This window comes from Tetrahymena thermophila (assembly GCF_000189635.1).
Source record: "Tetrahymena thermophila SB210 genomic scaffold scf_8254719, whole genome shotgun sequence".
NCBI lineage: Eukaryota > Ciliophora > Oligohymenophorea > Hymenostomatida > Tetrahymenidae > Tetrahymena > Tetrahymena thermophila.
This window is the reverse complement of record NW_002476484.1, coordinates 1-19,835: the sequence shown is the minus strand read 5'-3', so window position 1 is coordinate 19,835 and position 19,835 is coordinate 1. Positions and strand designations below refer to the sequence as shown.

The 19,835-nt window shown below is 22.3% G+C and overlaps 4 protein-coding genes across 4 annotated transcripts; all 4 read left to right on the top strand. All coding sequences in view use genetic code 6, as the record gives it.

Moving 5' to 3' along the window:
* Window positions 1–462: 462 nt before the first annotated feature.
* TTHERM_00396990 (hypothetical protein) lies at window positions 463–4,974 on the top strand (the record flags this gene model as incomplete). The annotated part of the gene is made up of 7 exons (XM_001011972.2): window positions 463–1,636; window positions 1,694–1,768; window positions 1,928–2,004; window positions 3,957–4,101; window positions 4,309–4,661; window positions 4,720–4,794; window positions 4,843–4,974. The coding sequence occupies 7 exons, from the start codon at window positions 463–465 to the stop codon at window positions 4,972–4,974; spliced, it is 2,031 nt and encodes a 676-aa protein (XP_001011972.2).
* Window positions 4,975–5,471: 497 nt separating this feature from the next.
* On the top strand, window positions 5,472–8,367 carry TTHERM_000396989 (cation channel family protein; the record flags this gene model as incomplete). The annotated part of the gene is made up of 6 exons (XM_012796485.1): window positions 5,472–5,766; window positions 6,178–6,623; window positions 6,685–6,877; window positions 7,043–7,612; window positions 7,682–7,805; window positions 7,881–8,367. The coding sequence occupies 6 exons, from the start codon at window positions 5,472–5,474 to the stop codon at window positions 8,365–8,367; spliced, it is 2,115 nt and encodes a 704-aa protein (XP_012651939.1).
* A 1,231-nt stretch (window positions 8,368–9,598) lies between these two features.
* On the top strand, window positions 9,599–13,900 carry TTHERM_000396988 (cation channel family protein; the record flags this gene model as incomplete). The annotated part of the gene is made up of 7 exons (XM_012796484.1): window positions 9,599–10,010; window positions 10,198–11,304; window positions 11,355–11,654; window positions 11,717–12,171; window positions 12,226–13,150; window positions 13,211–13,322; window positions 13,420–13,900. The coding sequence occupies exons 1-7, from the start codon at window positions 9,749–9,751 to the stop codon at window positions 13,898–13,900; spliced, it is 3,642 nt and encodes a 1,213-aa protein (XP_012651938.1). The 5' UTR covers window positions 9,599–9,748.
* A 756-nt stretch (window positions 13,901–14,656) lies between these two features.
* Window positions 14,657–18,142, top strand: TTHERM_00397050 (cation channel family protein; the record flags this gene model as incomplete). Its single annotated transcript, XM_001011978.2, has 6 exons — window positions 14,657–14,909; window positions 15,114–15,593; window positions 15,849–16,217; window positions 16,270–16,569; window positions 16,686–17,134; window positions 17,186–18,142. 6 exons carry the CDS (start codon window positions 14,657–14,659, stop codon window positions 18,140–18,142), a joined length of 2,808 nt encoding a protein of 935 aa, XP_001011978.2.
* Between the last annotated feature and the right edge of the window lie 1,693 nt (window positions 18,143–19,835).

The following is a 19,835-nucleotide window of genomic DNA, read 5'->3' as shown; positions in this document are numbered from 1 at the left end:
ATTTTTTCTGATAAATATTTATTTTTTTTCTTTATATTAAATTCAATATACTTTATAACCTCTAAATTTTAAATGTTTTTTAATTTTTAATTGAAGAGCTGACTGAGGTTAAAATTTAAAAATTTAATTAAAAAAATAAAAATTTTTAAACTTGCTTACCACGATTTAATATGTTGTATTAATTAGATAAGAACTTAATTTTTATAGAAAGTAATATTTTTAATTATAGGAAATATTTTATATGACATTAAGTAAAAGAGAGATCTCTACCTATAAGAATTGGCTAAAATAAATAAATACTTTAGGTAAAATGATGTTTAATTAACACTTCAATGTAGGGCAAAAAAGTATTTGTAGCATTTATACAGCGATTAATATTGTGACTATTCCTGTTCTATAAAATCGCTCTCTTCGCTATCATTGTACTTATAAAAAGAAATACAGCAAGATGTATACATAAAAATGCTAAAAAAAGTACCAATTTTTAAAGAAATATTAAATGAATAAGTTTTCAGTGAATTAGCTCTATAAATGAAAGAATGGATTTTATGCCCTGATTAAATAATCATTAATTAATAAGAGGAAGAAAATGAAACTTTTATTTATTTTGTTAATGATGGATCTATTTTAGAGTATTGTTAATAAGATTCGAAAACTAAAATAAAGGAGATTTAAGTAAAATCTTTTTTTAAGTTAGGTCTTTTTCTATTTAAATTATATTTATTTTAAAAAAAGAAATTCAGATATGGACAACATTTTGGATTAGTTAAATTCATATTTGGAGATCAAAATAGTACAATTAAATATAAAAGTGTGGGTGTTTCTTCTATTTTATAACTAAGTTACTCTAATTTTATGGAAATATTAAAAAAATATGATATAGAGTATTAAAAATTTTGTTATGCTAGAGATGAAGTTAGATTTCAAAGCAAATTTTAAAAAGTTTATGCTTACTGCTACTCTTGTTTATAAAAAAATCATACTATTGAACAATGTCCTTATCTATTCTACGAAGGTAAGAAATCACAGATATTGAGGAAATATTTATAAGAATGCGATACAAAAATTAAAAATTATTAGCGAAATAAAAATGAAAAAACATTAAACGCAGTAATAAATTAGATAAAAGTATAAAAATCTGCTGATTAATTTTACTTATAAAATATTCAATGTTTTTCTTTTTGGGATTTAAGTGAAGAATCTGATTCTGAAGTTGACGAAGAAGATGAAGATCAAAGTGAAGAGGATGATGTGAGTTCAATGGAATTAAAGTAATAAAAAGATGGAACTTAATTGTTAATTGAGTAAAAAGTAGGTGAATTGAAAAAAAAAGGATCAATAATTGACGATTAATTGCATTAATTGTGTGAGAGAAAATGTAGTTTTTTAATTTAAAAAGAATTTCAAAATTAACTTGATTAAGGAGAAATAAATTCTTGTAATTCACTCAACAAACAAAATATAATTAGTGGTATTATACCAAGTAAATTATTTTATGATTAAGAAAGCATAATTTTAGAAGAAAACTAAAATAATCAAGCAAACAATAAAAAAAATAAAAGCTAAAAAAAATTAAAATCTAGTGAGTAAAACCTATCAAACGCTCAAGATTACGAATAACTAAATAATATCATAAGTAAATAATTTATTTACTTTCAGAAATTTTTAATTAAAGAATATTTTATGCTTAAAGGTTAAACAAAAATATAAACTTACTAAAAGTTAGAAAGATGTTAAACATAATCTTCATAGGCACATAGATATGCTAGTAAGATATAAAATATGTAGATCTTAAATAATATAGATTTTCTTCTACAGTAAACATTCTCATTTCTAATTATTTATTTTTAATTTATCAAAAAATTATTATTTTTTATTTTTATCAAGTAGCTATTTTTAAAAATTAAAAAAATAAATTAATTAAAAGGTTAGCCAATCATTAACCTCTAAATTGCCCCATTTAGAATTGTTAAAATTGCATCTAGATTGATAACGATATATAAAGTATAATTAAGGAAATATTAAACAATGAAAAAAATAAACCAAATTTAGCACACTCAGTTAATTAAGAATACCATAAAGTGAAGAGTATTTTGCAATCAACAAAATAAAGAACAGGTTTTATTTAAAACCCAATAAAATCAAAGACATTGAGCTTTATTAACAAAAACTCAAATAGTAATCAACAAATCAGTAAAGGTAGCTCTAAATAATTACTTGGATTAGCACAATAAAATTTTATGCATGAAATCGATAAGATGAGAAAATATTAATTTTATTTTCCTGAAGGAAATTATTAGACTGTCATAAATAAAAATTAAATTAAAATTAAACATAAAACATTGTTTAATGATAAAATTTTTTTTTCTCACAAATTATTTTGACTTATTTATTAAATCAGAATTAAATTAATTAAGATTGTTATATTTATTTTACATTTTTGATTTGTTATTTTTAATTATATGATTTAAATAAGAATATTTAGTTTAACACTTAACAAAAAAAGTTTTCTTAACTTTATAAACAAATTAAAATAAAATTTATTATTTTCTTTAACTCAGTTTCTCTTCTTTGATTAATTAATTAAAAAGGCTTAATTAAATAAAAATATTAATTTTATGAGTAGATAACTCCAAAGTAAATAATAGCAAATAAATCCAATAAATTGTTTATCATTAGCGAAATATTTATTTTAATAAAACTTATACTATTTTCAATTAAATAAGGATATAAATTAATTGATTTAAAAATGTTTTTTTCTTTTAAATAATAGATTTAGATAAAATTTATATCTTTTTTTATAAAAAGCGCTTTAGTATTGAAAGAAAGCCGGATAATTTAACCTAAAACATAGAAATTTTATTATTATTTTTTTATTTATGAACAAAATATCTTGGAGCTAATTAAATATCAAAAAATTTAAAAATTAAATTTACTAAAATAAATTAATTACTAGAAATACAACCTCATATATCCTCTAAATAAAGCTAGATCTTTTATCTTAAAGAAATTATTTTACCATTTTTCGAAATAAAACATTTTTAATCATATCCTTCAATCTATGTAAATTCCTCTTCACATTAATTTTAGATTGTTCATTGTAAATATTAAAAGGGAGACTAGCTTCGTTTATCTTTTCCAATCAATTAATTTTGTAAGGACTTGAATCAAAATGTTAATTAAATAAGTAAATAACTCTAAAGTAAATTAATATAAAAATAAATAATAGCAAATAAATCTAATAAATTGATTAAAATATGAGAATTATTTATTTTAATAAAATATTTTCTATTATAAATTAAATTAGGTTTTAAAATAATTTAATAATATCTTTTTTCTTTTAAATAATAGACTTAGATATAATTGAAACCTTTGTTTATAAAAGTGGCTTTAATATTGAAAGAATGCTATTTTACTCGTAATAGGTTCATTAATTTCATTAAAAATGTTAGCGTTCAATTATTATTACAATTATTAACAGTTTGATGCCTAAATGAGTAATTTTGTACTGAGTTTTTAAGGCATAATTTCATGAAATTAAGCTTATATTTTACTAAGCATAATATATATATTAAAATGGGAACAAAAGTAGAAGCAATATTTTATGTTTTCTTAGAAACTATGTTTTCTCATTTTAAGCTTAGTTTCTAAAAAAAATTTTATTAAGAATGAATGAGTAGAATGATTGATTTAATTAATTAAAAAAAGGTGCTTTTTCACTATCAATTGTTTATCAATAAATAACAACAAAACAAACAAACAAATAAATAAAATAAATATACTTTTTAAAATTTTTAAAGATAATTTGAACATACCAAAGTGCTGGTTTTTCTTTAATGAAGGATAAAATAAATCATTTAAATTAGTTTAATTTATTTGATAAACCCTCTTTATCTGCAGATTTAGACTAATAAACTTCATTTTATTAATTTAAGCTCCTTTAATTATAATAGTAGAACTAAAGTTTAGGAGACTAATCATAATCTCTAACACAGTTTCCATCTTAGCTTCAAGTAAATGTCTGCAAAAATTAGAAAGAAAACAAGCATAATGAAAGCAAAAGTGAGATTTGTTACTTTTAGAGTGAAAATTAAAAAAATGGTAAAGCTTTTTACTTTAAAACAAATTTATTTTTCAATCATTTTGTAAGCTAAAATAAATATTAATTAAGTTGTTAGATTTTATACTTAAAATGATATGAAATTAGAATCAAAATAAACAAATACGTTATATTAGCATTTTTTGTTTTGAATTAACTTGAGTAAATAAGCTATTATAATTTTTAAAACTTTTATTTATTTAAAAAAGGTAGCATGGATTAATCTTTTATGAATAACTAATATACTACTTAATATAAAACTTTTGAGTAAAATTTAAATATAACAAACTATGAGAATACTGAAATGTGTAATGAAATAAGCAAATTTAATGAGTCAGTCTATTCTTAAAATAAGCGAAATGTAGCAGCTGTTCAATCTATTTTTAATCAAAAACAGAATGTAGCAAGCGCCTTCCCTGTGAATAGAAAAAACTATCAACATAAGACTATTAATTATACAAGTGCATTTAATATGAAAGAGGAAAATAAAATAGGAGTGAAACAAAGGGGATTTAAAAAAAGAAATAATTTATTAGATATAGATAGACATGCTCAATAAGAGGTATGGAAAAAAAAGTGGCTTTAGATAATAAACTTAATTTCAAAAATGAAAAAAATAGCTTATCAAAGTGCTCTATTTTTTAGACCATAATTTCTTAGAGAAATACAAGTTCGACTTATAAATGATGTTTCTAGTAATCAAAATCATTAAACTGAAATATCTTAATTAAATAAATATAAAGTTGGCCGCTTCTTTACTTACAGCAATTTTAAGGGAATAATTTCATTTAAAAATTATAGAAAAATTTTAAAATTCACTATAAAATACTTTGGATTTATCTTAAAAACTTATGATTAACTCAAAATATATGTGAAAAACACAGGAATTTATTTATTTAAGTACTTTCCTTTATTTCACAACCTTTCTTCACTTTATATACTTTGGGAGGCTATTATTTTTGGTGCTTCTACAATCCTATTTGTGTATCTGCCATTCGAGTATTGTTTTGGTTTAGCTAGAGGATCATTCTTTAGCTATTACATGTCTTATTTCTGTACTTTGATTTTTAGTTTGGATATTTTTATCAAATTTAACACTATATCAACTGAATAAGGTACTTCTATTGAGTAGCATATACAAATTTTTACAAACTATTTAAGTTCATTTTTTTTAATTGATCTTTTGAGTATGATAAGTCTTAATTCTTAAGCTTTTGACTTAGACGGATTCTAATTCTTATTTTTTTTAAGAATATTTCAACCTTTTAGGATAATAGAAATATTTAGAGAATAATTTCTTTTAAAAACAAAAATGTTTGGTAAAATTATACAAAAAAATTAAATTTCTTGACTTTTTTTTTATAAAGGGATAATGTCTTTACTTTATTTGCTGGCCTAAGTTATGTACTTGGCTCATTTATTTACTTGTCTTTGGAATTATGTAGGACTTCTCTAGATGAAATAAAATGAAGGCTGGATTGTATATTATAACTTTTAAACAGAGTCAGTAACTACTAGATATATATAAATTTTTTATTATGCAATTGTAACTATGACAACAATAGGCTATGGTGATTTCACTGCGCAAACTCATTTAGAAAAATTTTTGATGATTTTTGTTGCTTTCTTTTCATGCGGCATTTTTGGTTACACTATTAATTCAATTGGTAAGTTTTAATGGATTTTTATAAAATTTCTTATCAAATTACTGTAATTCCTCATAAAAAAAGTAAGTAAGATGCCAAAATATTACACTTTTTTTTTATTATTTGAAAATTAATACACTCTGCTTGATTTTTAAGTAAAGGTAGAACTATCTGATGAATTATGATTTATAAAGATAAAAAATATGTAAATTGCCATCATGTCAATTATATATTAATATTTTTACAAATTCCTCTAATTACTTTATCCAATCAGCGGAATTTTAAAACCAAAACGGCAACTCTTCAAAATCTTTAAAGAAAATGTTGGGATTTAACATAAAAATTTATTATATCAATATTCATTTGTGAAAATACGGTGTTTATATAATAATTATTTTAGAAATGAAAGATAAACAGATTTTATATTAATAGGTAACATTTTATATGATATTAAACAAAAAAGAGACCTTTACCTTTAAGAGATAGCAAAGATAAATAAATATTTTAAATAAAATAATGTTGAGCTAGGACTCTAATGTAGAGCAAAAAAGTATATATAATATTTATACAGCGACTAATATTGTGATCATTCTTGTTCAATTAAATCATTATCTTCGCTTTCAGTGTACTTACAGAAAGAAATATAATAAGATGTTTACATCAAAATGCTGAAAAAAGTACATATATTTAAAGAAATTGTGAATGATCAAATTTTCAGTGAGTTGGCTCTCTAAATGAGGGAAAGAATTTTTTGCCATGATCAAATAATAACTAATTTGTCAGAAGAAGAAAATGAAATTTTTGTCTATTTTGTTAATGATGGCACTATTTTAGAGTACTCCCAATATGATTCTACTACTTAAATAAAAGAGATATAAGTATTGAAAACTAATTTATTTATTCGACTTTATAGTTATTTTTATTTATAAAAAATATAAGAAATTTAGATATGGACAAAATTTTGGGTTAGTAAAGTTTATGAGAGGAGATGCTAACGGAGAGCTTAAATATAAGAGCGTTGGAGTTTCTTCTGTATTGTAACTCAGCTTATCAAGTTTTATAGATATTTTGAGAAAATATGATTTAGAATATTAAAAATATTGTTTTCTTAAAGATGAGATGAAATACCAAAGTAAATTTTAAAAAATTAATACACAATGTTACTCATGCTAGTAGAAAAATCATACAATAGAGGAATGCCCTTATTTATTTTATGAAGGAAAGAAATCTATAATATTGAGAAGATATTTGTAGGAATGCAATTTTTAAATAAAAAATTTTAAGCGAAAAAAATAAGAAAAAAGTTTAAATGCGGTAATAAACGTACAGAAAGTTTAAAAAACTTCTGATTTATACTACTAACAAAACATATCATGCTTTTCCATTTGGGATTTTAGCTAAGATTCTGAGTCTATGTCTGAGACTGATAATGAAGAAGATGTTGAAGATTCAAGTGAGAGTGAGAGTGATAAACAAAGTTCACATGAACGTAAACAGCAAAAGGTAGAGACTTAGTTATTCAGTGATTTGAAAATTGGTGAGCTCAAAAAAAAAGGATCAATAATTGATGATTAGGCACATTAAATATGGGAAAGAAAATGTAGCTTTTAGATTTAAAGAGATATTCAAAGTTAACAAGAGGGAGATGTTATTTCTTCAAATTTATCAAATAAACATATCTTAGTTAGTGGTGTTATACCAAGCAAACTACTTTAAGAAGAAGGAAGTATAATCTTAGAAGAAAATTAGAACAATTAAACAGCAACCGCAACAAAAAAAAATATGAGCTAAAAAAAGTTGAAAACAAAAGATTAAAACTTAAATTTTAGTAACTCTCAAGATTACGAATAGCTAAATAATATCATAAGTAAGTATATTTATTTGATTATGTTTTTATTTTCTTTATACAAATTTATTAATAAATATTTCAAAACAGGTTAAACAAGAATTTAAACTTATTAAAAGTTAGAAAGATGCTAAACATAATCTTCATAATAATATAAATATGTAAATAAGCTTCAAAATATGTAAATCTTTAACAACATCGACTTACTATTGCAGTAAATATTTATTTATTTATTTATTTTTTTTGTAAAATTATGAAATTAATAAATTAATAAATTTTAATCCTAAAGCATGGCAAATCATTCACCTCTAAATTGTTAGACACAAAACTGTCAAACTTGTTTATAAATAGATCATGATGTATAAAGTATGGTCAAAGAAATAGTGAATATTGAAAGAAATAAGCTAAATTTAAGACCATCTATTAAACAAGAACTTAATAAAATGAAAAGTGTGTTGTAAACAACAAAGTAGAGGATAGGATTTATTTCAAATCCAGTGAATGTGAAAACACTTAGTTTTATAAATAAAAATACTAATAGCTATTTGTAAAATAGTAAAGGTAGCTAAAAATAATTACCAGATTTATCGATACAATTTTTTATTTACGAATTTGATAAAATGAGAAAATATTAATTTTATTTTCCTGAAGGCAATTACTAAACAGTATTAGATAAGTTTAGAATATAAAAAAAGCATAAAACATTTTATTAAGAAAGAAATTAACTTTTTTCATAGAATTTTCTTACATATTAATTAATATAAGAACATAATTGAAAATATTATTAAACTTTATCCAAATATATATATTTTTTGTGTGAAGATTATCTAATTGTTTAATAATTGATAATTCATTCATACATTCATTATATATTATTATTAACTTACAATATTTCTTTAGTATAAAGATTTTTTTAATTTTTTAAAAATAAAAGTGAAAGTATATTTATCAATAAAAAATGTAAAATTCATATTTAACATCATAAAATTATACTGTAATCCTCATAACAAATTAAGAAATTAAAAATAAGAAATAGTGAATTTTTAAGTTTTTTATCTCTATCTTAGTTTTTTTGCTAAAAAGTGGTGAAAAGTGAGAACTTGAAGAGTTATAGTATTATTCAATTGGTTAAATTGCATCTTTAATATTACTATAAAATGTTACATTTTTTAATCAATTAATTATTTTTTTATTTATTTTATAAATTTATTTTAATTTAAATTAAATGAATTATTTATCATATGATGATTAGATTGATTGAATAGCATAAATTAATATAAATAAAATCAATTCTTACTTCCTTATGAAGAGAACATTAATCTTTAGAAAGTTAAAAATAAAATTAATTTATAAAGTAAAGATAATAATAATATTATATTATATTTTCAACATGTTAATTCTATTAAAAAATCTTTTTTCAATAATATCATTTTTTTTATTTTATTTTATATGGCTATTAAACAAATTTTCATTATTTTTAACCAATTGTAAGAAATTAAATTTAAAATATTTCAATAATTTTTCATTTATTAAAATTATAGATAATTTTATTATTGTTTGAGTTTTGTATATGAAAAAAGTCTTTTTAATTTTTAAAATACTAAAGAATATTTTTTATTTATTACTCAATTAAAGAATTAAAGCATTTCTTAAAAGCCTATTTAAAAAAATGAAAATAATTAAAGTTGTATTAAATTTGAAATAAGCATTAGTAAAGGCAAATTTTGTCTAATTTTGTAGGCTAACTTAATATTATTCTAATTAAAGAAAAAAAATTTTTATTCTGTCTTTCTTCTATATTTTATTTCACAAGAGCTATTAATTAATTTATCAAAATTTAATTGAAATTACGCAAATGAAATAATATCAAAAGATGAGCTTCTTAGTCCAAACACAATTCTTTTAACTTTATTTATTTAATTTGTAAAAAAATTTTTTTAAAAAATCCTATTTGGAATAAATTAACTCATAAAAAAATCAAAAATAATAAATTGCAATTAGATAATAGTGAAGTCAGATTATTAAAAAGATTAATAAAATATTGCCTTCTCTAAATTATAATACTAGCTTTAAATAAGCAAAAGTTTAAGATAAATAGCTTTAACTATCCCAAAAAATTTAGTCTTATAAAAGCTCATAAATTAGAGGCGACCTCAAATGAAAGGGTAAATCTTAAAATAAAGTAATTGTAAATTAAACGAGCATAGTGAGATTACTACTTTATAAGATTATTCTAATCCATACTATTAGTTTAAAATTCTTTAGCTTCAATAGTAGAACTAAAATTTAGGAGAATAATCACAATCTTTAATCCATTTTCCATCTTAAACTCTTGTTAACTAAGACATTAGATTAGATGCTAATATTCGAAATGGAGTCAATAGTGAAATGTGTAACCTTTAAAATAAAAATTCCAAAAGTATTTTAAAAACCTTTATTCCATTTTTTAATTATTTAATATCTTATAAGTAAAAAAATGGCGGATAGCAAAAAAAAAACAAAACAGATCAATTAAATTCAAACCCCAAAAATAAATTATAAAATAATTTATGTTCTAACAAATAAAAAACATTTTTAGTTAGTTTTTGTTTTATTTTTTGCAAAAGGTTGTGCAAATAACTCTTTCAGCTATAAGCAGCAAGAATCTTAATGCTTCGAATAAAACTCAAAATTGACTAATGAGAACTAAGATACCTGCTGTTATTTATCCAAAACAGATTAATAAGTACACCAAGAAAATAAAATATAATTTCTCCAATCTAGCTTTTGTGAGAGATAGAGTTTATTTTCTGTAAATTAAGCAAGTTCCATGCTTGCAAAACAAGAAAAAAATAAGGTAGTGAATTTTCTAATCCCATTAGATTCAAAAGAGGTAAATAAATCAGAACAAAAGCAAAAAGGAGGATTTAAAAAAAGAAATAATCTATTGACAAGAGATAATAATGCATAAAAATAGGTATGGAGAAAAAAGTGGCTTTAGATTTTGGCATTAGTTTCAAAGATGAAGAAAGCAGCATATTAAAGCTCATTATTTTTTAGACCTTAATGCCTAAGAGAAATCCAGATCAGGCTTATCAATGATTTATCAAGTAATCAGGTCCATTAAAATGAGCTCACTTAGTTAGATAAATATAATTTAGGCCGCTTATTTACCTACTCTAATTTTTAGGGTATTATGTCCTTTAAAAATTATAGAAAAACCTTAAAGTTTATAATAAAATATTTTGGGTTTCTTATTACAGCATACGACTTTCTTATTAATTAGATTTAAATGATTGGCATATGTATATTTAAATTCTTTCCATTATTTCACAACTTATCTACCTCTTATATTCTTTGGGAAGCGCTTAATTCTACAGCTTCATTAATACTCTTTGTTTATCTACCATATGAATATTGCTTCAGCTTAACCAGAGGATAGTTCTTTTAATACTATATTAACTATTTCTGTACTATAATTTTTAGTATTGATATTTTTGTTAAATTTAATACTGTATCTACTGAGTAAGGTAATCCTGTTGAATAGCACATGTAAATATTCACAAGCTACATTAGATCAACTTTTTTCATCGATCTAATTAGTTTTCTCAGTTTAAATCATAATATCTTTGGTTTTGATGGTCTCTACTTTGTATTCTTTTTAAGAATTTTTTAGCCATTTAGAATCTTAGAATTATTTAGAGAATAATTTCTTTTAAAAACAAAAATATTTGGTAAAATAAAAAATTTTATTTTGAATTTATCTAATAATTTTTTATTTAAGGAGTGATCTCTTTGATATATTTATTAGCTTAAGTTATATATTTTGCTCATCTATTTACTTGTCTTTGGAATTATGTAGGCCTTTTGGAACTCAAAAGCAATACAGGATGGATAGTAGCTTATAATTATCAAACAGAATCAGTTGCCAGCAGATATATCTACACTTTCTATTATGCTGTAGTTACTATGACTACAATAGGGTATGGAGATTTCACTGCATAAACTCAGTTGGAAAAACTCCTCATGATTTTTATTGCTTTTTTTTCATGTGGTATTTTTGGCTATACAATTAACTCAATAGGTTATTATTTTTATTTTTCAAAAATTTATATATTACATAAATAATATCAAATGCTTATATAGGAAATATTCTGTATGATTTTAAGCAAAAGAGAGACCTCTACTTGTAAGAGCTAGCTAAAATAAATAAATACTTTAAACAAAATAATGTTGAATTAGGTCTTTAGTGTAGAGCAAAAAAATATATATAGTATATATACAGCGATTAATACAGTGATTAATCTTGTTCAATAAAGTCTCTCTCCTCTCTTTCTGTGTATTTACAGAAAGAAATACAGCAAGATGTCTACATCAAAATGCTAAAAAAAGTACCTATCTTTAGAGAGATTGCTTCAGAACAAATCTTCAACGAGCTAGCTCTGTTAATGAAAGAAAAGATAGTTTGTCATGACTAAATCATTACTAATCAGGAAGAAGATGAAGAGGAAGAAAATGAGTAATTTATTTATTTTGTAAATGATGGAACTATATTAGAGTATTGCTAACATGATTCTTAAACATAAATAAAAGATATTCAAGTAAATAATATTTTTCATTTATTGATATAAATTTGAGATTTACTTTTTATAAAGAAATTTAAATATGGTTAATATTTTGGGCTAGTTTAGTTTATGAGTGGAGATACTAATCGAAAGCTAAAATACAAAAGTATAGGGGTTTCTTCTATATTATAGCTAAGCTGCTCTAATTTAAGAGATGTCTTGAAGAAATATGATTTAGAATATTAAAAATTTTGCCATATTTTAGATTAGGTTAGATTTTAAAATAAATTTTAAAAAATTAACTCATATTGTTTCTCATGCTAGTAAAAAAATCATAGAATAGAGGAATGTCCTTATTTATTCTATGAAGGTAAAAAATCAATAATATTGAGGTAATACTTAAAAGAATGTGATTATAAAATTAAAAATTTTGAGCGTAAAAAATAAGAAAAAAGTTTAAACTCATTAATCAGCCAAGCTTATGTATCATAACTAGCTGATAAATATTTTTTGCAAAATATGCCATGTTTTTCGATGTGGTATCAAAGCTAAGAATCTGAGACTTCGCAGGAAAGTAGTTCTAATTCTGATCAAGAAACTGAAAATGAAAGTAAAGAGAGCAGTTTAATAGAAAAAAATTAGTTGGAGGCTGAAAGAAAAGTATATAGTGAGTAAAAGTTAGGAGAATGTAAAAAAATAGGATCTCTAATTGATGATTAGCAACTATAATTACGTGATAGGAAACTTAGTTTGTAAGTATAAAAAAATGTTAATAACTTGCATGATTATGGAGAAGTTAATTCATCTAATTTATCAAACATGAAAAAAGTTAACAGTGGCATCAATCCAAGCAAAATATTTTAAGAAGATGAAGGAAGTATTATATTAGAAGAGAACTTAAATATTCAAGGAAATAAAAATAAAAGAAATCGAAGCTAAAAAAATGTGAACACAAAAGATTCTAACTTGAATATTTTCAATTTGCAAGAATATGATTAATATGGAAATGCATTAAGTAAAACAAACTTCAAAAATTTAAAACTTCTTCTTAAATCTTTTTTAATTGATAAAATAGGCGAAACAAAGATTTAAACAAATCAAAAGATAGAAATTTAATAAGCTCAATCATTACAAATATAAAAGCAAACAAATAAATATTAGGAAATATTTAAAAATATTGAATTTATGTAATAAATTTTATTGAAAATTATTTTTTTTTAAAAAAATCTATCATAAAATATTTTAATGTAATAAATTGAAAGTAACAATTTTTTTAATTTAAAGGTTAGCAAATCATCCCCCGCTTTATTGTTTAAATTAGAATTGTCAAATTTGTTTTTAAACAGAAAATAATATATAAAATATTATCAAGGAATTATTTATCAGTGAGAAATATACACCAAATTAAAAAACTTATTAAAATTTTGAAAATCAGAAAATGAAAAGTATACTCTAATTAACGAAACAAAGAACTGCATTTATTTAAAGCCAGAATAACATGAAAACATAAAATTTTAGTTATAAGAATTTAAACAATCATTAATTTTTAGGCAAGAGAGGCTCAAAATATATATAAGGATTGTTTTAGTAACCATTTATTTATGATTTTGATAAGATGAGAAATTTCTAGTTTTACTTTGTTGATGGAAATTATTAAGCAGTTTTAGACAGATACTAAATTACATAAAAGCATAAAATATTTTATTAAGAATAAAAACTCTTTATCTCATAACACTCTACAAAATTTAATTAAAGAATAAATTGAAATAGTTAAAAATAAAAATAAATTTATTTACAAAGATAATTTATTTCTTAATAATTTAATATTATAATTTTATTGAATTTAAATCAAGTTTTATTTTATTTGTTTTCTTTAATTATATGTTCTTTTTATTTATAAATAGTATATTACATTACGTTTCTTAAATATTTAATTAAATTGAAAAACTAATAATTTATTTAATATTATCAGTACTCATTAATTAAGGGACAACATTTTTGATTAAAAAAACCTACAGATTTTTAACAAAAATTTACTTTTCGGGTGTTTTTTTATAAAAGATACTATGTTATTTTAATATTTTGTTTAAAATACAAAAAGAAATATTCTTTATTTTATATAAGGCTATTTATTTTCTTTTTTATTAATAATTTCACATGTATTACCTATTTTAAATAAATATATTCAAAAGTAATAAGGAATATTCTGAAAATAGAAATTTCATTATTTATAATTACAAAGAATACATAATTTTTAAGTAAATATGTTTAATAAAAAAATTAAATCATCTATTTTTGTTGTAAAGAAATTAAAAATTCTTCTTTTTATTGGTTCATTAAATTAAAATTAGAATAAGAAGCGAGAATAAATAGTTTAGTTTTTTTTCTTCTTAAAAATATTGCCTTTTGTTAATTATAAAATATTGTACTAAAAAGTGAAGTATAATAGATAGAAATTTAATAAGGTTAATATCGTGCTATAATATAAATACATATTATTATACAATTACAATTTATTAAAATGAAGAATTAAACAATAAAATTGAATTAGGTCAATTTTACTGAACACATTGATTGTGACTTGAACACTAGTTAGAATCATTCTAACTCATTACATTAGTTTAAACTTTTTTAGTTACAATAGTAGAACTAAAGTTTAGGAGACTATTCACAATCTCTAATGCAGTTTCCAACTTAAACATTGTTTAATAATGCTATAAAATAAGATAGTAAAATTCAAAATGATGTTTAAAATGAAATTTAAGATAAATAATGTAAACATTTTTGAAATTGAAGTATTTTTTTTTGACATTTACTATTATTGATTCAACTGTTTTTTATTCTACATTTTATTTTTTATGAAATAAAATTATTTCAAATTAAATACTCAATTATATTTTTAAATTAGTGTGATTTAATTCAAAATAAATTCATTTTTCATCTATCTTATTCATAATAGTTTTTATTTTCTACAAAAGGTTCTTCAAATAACTCATTTGAGAATAATTAGAAATATTAGTAGTGTTTCGAATATAACTCAAATTTTACAATTCATAATGGTGATATACAGTTTTAAATTCCTTAAGTAGATCAATAAATGCCTTAGTAAAATAAAAAACTCTAAGCCCAATCTATTTTTTATGAAAGACAGAGCCTAACTTCTGCAAACTAAACAAGTTCCTTGTTTACAAGATATGATAAAAGCAAGGCAATAAACTTTCAAAATGCATTTGATTCCAAAGAAGCAAACAAAACTGGGCTAAAGTAAAAAGGATATAAAAAAAGAAATAATTTATTAGCAAGAGATAATAATGCATAAAAAGAAGTTTGGAAAAAAAAATGGTTTCTAATTTTAGCTTTAGTTTCAAAAATGAAGAAAGCAGCCTAGTAAAGCTCACTATTTTTTAGACCTTAAAATCTAAGAGAAATACAGATCAGGCTTATCAATGATTTATCTAGTAATCAAAATCATTAGATGGGATTGTCTTAGTTAAATATTTATAATCTAGGTCGCTTGTTTACTTATACTAATTTCTCAGGAATTATGTCTTTTAAAAATTATAGAAAGACTTTAAAAATCATCATGAAGTATTTTGGATTTCTTATTAAGGCATATGAAAATATAATTAGTCAAACAAAAATCATAGGAATTTGTATATTTAAGTTATTTCCTTTGTTTCATAATTTATCTACCCTTTATATTATGTGGGAAGCAATTAATTTTGTAGCATCATTAATACTATTTGTTTACCTACCCTTTGAGTATTGCTTCGGTCTATCTAGAGGATAATTTTTTAGATATTTCATTTCTTATTTCTGCACTATTATTTTCAGTGCTGATATTTTTGTTAAATTTAATACAGTATCTTCTGAATAAGGCAATCCTATTGAGTAGCATATGCAGATCTTTACTAATTATATAAGTACCACTTTTTTGTTTGACTTAATTTGCTTGCTCAGTTTAAACTCTACAATTTTTTACTTAGATGGTATTTCATTCTTATTCTTTTTAAGAATTTTTTAGCCATTTAGAATCTTAGAATTGTTTAGAGAATAGTTTCTTTTAAAAACAAAAATATTTGGTAAACTAAAAATTTTAATTTAATTTAGTTAATAATTAATTTTTTAAATAAGGAGTGATCTCTTTGCTATATTTATTAGCTCAAGTGATTTATTTTGCTCACCTCTTTACTTGTCTTTGGAACTATGTAGGTCTTTTATAACTTGAATAAAATACAGGATGGATTGTAACTTATAATTATCAAACAGAATCAGTTTCTAGTAGATATATTTAAACTTTCTATTATGCAGTAGTTACGATGACTACAATAGGGTACGGAGATTTCACTGCATAAACTAAGTTAGAAAAACTCTTAATGATTTTTATTGCTTTTTTTTCATGCGGTATTTTTGGCTATACAATTAACTCCATAGGTAATTTATTATTAAATAAAAATATATTCTTTTATAAATTAAAATAAAATTTGTTTCTATTTATAAATGAATATAAAATTATATTCTTTAAATATAAATTAAAACTATAAATATAGGAAATATTTTGTATGATTTTAAGCAAAAGAGGGACCTTTATCTGTAAGAACTAGCGAAAATTAATAAGTATTTTAAACAGAATAACGTTGAATTAGGTCTATAGTGCAGAGCAAAAAAGTATATTTAATACATATACAGTGATTAATATTGTGATTAATCTTGTTCTATCAAATCTCTTTCATCACTTTCAGTTTACTTATAAAAAGAAATATAGTAAGATGTTTACATTAAAATGCTCAAAAAAGTACCAATTTTTAGAGAAATTATTACTGAATAAATTTTTAATGAGTTAGCTCTGTTAATGAAAGAAAAAATTGTTTGTCATGATTAATTAATTACTTGTTAAGAAGAAGACGACGAAGGTGAACATTTTATTTATTTTGTAAACGATGGTACAATTTTAGAGTTTTGCTAATATGATTCAAAAACATAAATAAAAGAAATTTAGGTAAATTAACATTTTTTATTAAAATAAAATTAAATTTTTTAAAAAATAAAGAAATTTAGATATGGTCAATACTTTGGGCTTGCTCAGTTTATGAGTGGAAATTCAAATCAAAATCTTAAATATAAAAGCATAGGCGTTTCTTCTGTACTATAGCTGAGTAATTCTAATTTTATAGAGGTTTTAAGAAAGTATGATTTAGAATACTAAAAATTTTGTTAAGCTAAAGATGAAGTTAAATTTGAGAGTAAATTTTAAAAAATTAATTCATATTGTTACTCATGTAAACAAAAAAACCACAGATTTGAGGAATGTCCTTATTTATTCTATGAAGGCAAGAAACCAATAATTTTGAGATAGTATATTAAAGAAAATAATTTTAAGATAAAACATTTTTAAAGAAAAAAATAAGATAAAAGTTTAAATGCATTAATCAGCTAGGAATATGTAGCACAATGTGCAGATAAACACTTCTTACAAAATATGCCATGTTTTTCAATGTGGTATGAAAGCTAAGAATCTGGATCTTAATCAGATAGTAAATCTAATGAAAAATCAACTAACAGCAGCTAAGAGCATATTTCATAAGAAATAATATAGTAGGAGATATTCAGAAACGCTAATAGTGAATAAAGATTAGGAGAGTCTAAAAAAATAGGATCTATAATTGAAGATTCATCATAGATGTAATTGAATGGTAGAAAATTTAGTCTTCAAATTCAAAAAGAAATTTAAAATTAATTTGAATTAGGAGAAACCAACTAGTTTAATATACAAAAAGTTAATAGCAGCTTCATACCAAGTAAGATAAATATACTTGATGATGAAGAAAGCATAAACTTAGAAGAAAATTTGAATAATCAAATTTATAAAAATAAAAAATCCAGAAGCTACAAAAATATTCATACAAAAGATTCTTTCTTAAATATTTAAAATTTACACGAATATGATTAATTCAACTCACAAAGTAAAATAAATGTTTTAATTTAATCAATTATTAAAGTTATATGAAATTATAAATTAGGCTAAACAAAAATTTAAACCAATCAAAAGATAGAATCCTCATAAATACAAAAACATCCCTATAAATTTTAGGATATTATAAAAAATATTGAGTTTATGTAATAACTTTTATTAGAAATTTATTTAATTAATTAAAAAAATATAATTTTTAAATGTAAAGATTGTCCAGTCATTAACCTCTTCTTTGTTTAAATTAAAATTGTCAAACTTGTATATAAACAGAAAATAGTTTATAAAATGCTTTAATGGGTATTACGAATAATGAAAAATATAAATCAAATCAAAGATCCTCTTTATATTTAGAACCACGCAAAGTGAAGAGTATACTTCAGTCTACGAAATAAAGGACGGCATTTATTTAGAGCTAAAACAACTTTAAAACATTAAATTTTAATAATAAAAATACAAGCTTTAACTAATACTTTAGTAAAAGCAGCTCAAAGTAATCACAAGGATAAGAAAAATTATTTTTTATTTATGATTTTGATAAAATGAGAAGCTACTAGTTTTATTTTCCAGATAGAAATTACTAAACAGTGTTAGAAAAACACTCTATTGTATAAAACCTCAAAACACCAGAATAAAAATTCTACTTTTCATAATATTCAACTAATATTAATTAAAGAATATTTGATTAAAATTGAAATAATAAAAATAAAATATTAAAAATACTTACTTACTTATATTGTATATTAATAATATATCTAAAAATTTCTTTATATTTAAGCCAAATATTTAAAAATAACCTTCTATTATTTGAAGGCTCATTAATCGCTTAATGTATGCAAGTACCTAATATGTTAGAGAAAGAATAATAAATTATAATTGAATAGAAGATTTAAATTCAATATACTAAAAGGAATTTAAATCCTTTTTTTTTTTTTATTTCATTTTTTATACATTGATTTTGTAGGCATACTATTATTAAGAAATTAATTTTTATACAAGGTATTTAAAGTTGTTTTCTATTATATTTACTTAAAGGATAAATAAGTACATTAATAAATGTTTAAAAGTTACTTTCGAAAGAGTTACTAATAATTTTAATTATATTGATTAAATTTCAATTAATTTTTTATTAAATATTGATATTTAATATTTCTTAAGAGTAGGGCTTTAGAATTAAATAAATAATTATTAAATTGATGATTAATCAAAAATGTATTAATTTTACTCTTTTTTAAACTAGCTAGAATTAAAATATATTTTATTTCTAATAAATATCTTATATTTATCACTCGAACTATAAAATTTTTTTTTAAGATCAATATGTCTTCCTAATTATTTTTTAAAAGAATTTTAAAGAAATAAAAATAGCAAATTTTTTTTATTAATAACTGGGGGTTGGGGTTGGGGTTGGGGTTGGGGTTGGGGTTGGGGTTGGGGTTGGGGTTGGGGTTGGGGTTGGGGTTGGGGTTGGGGTTGGGGTTGGGGTTGGGGTTGGGGTTGGGGTTGGGGTTGGGGTTGGGGTTGGGGTTGGGGTTGGGGTTGGGGTTGGGGTTGGGGTTGGGGTTGGGGTTGGGGTTGGGGTTGGGGTTGGGGTTGGGGTTGGGGTTGGGGTTGGGGTTGGGGTTGGGGTTGGGGTTGGGGTTGGGGTTGGGGTTGGGGTTGGGGTTGGGGTTGGGGTTGGGGTTGGGGTTGGGGTTGGGGTTGGGGTTGGGGTTGGGGTTGGGGTTGGGGT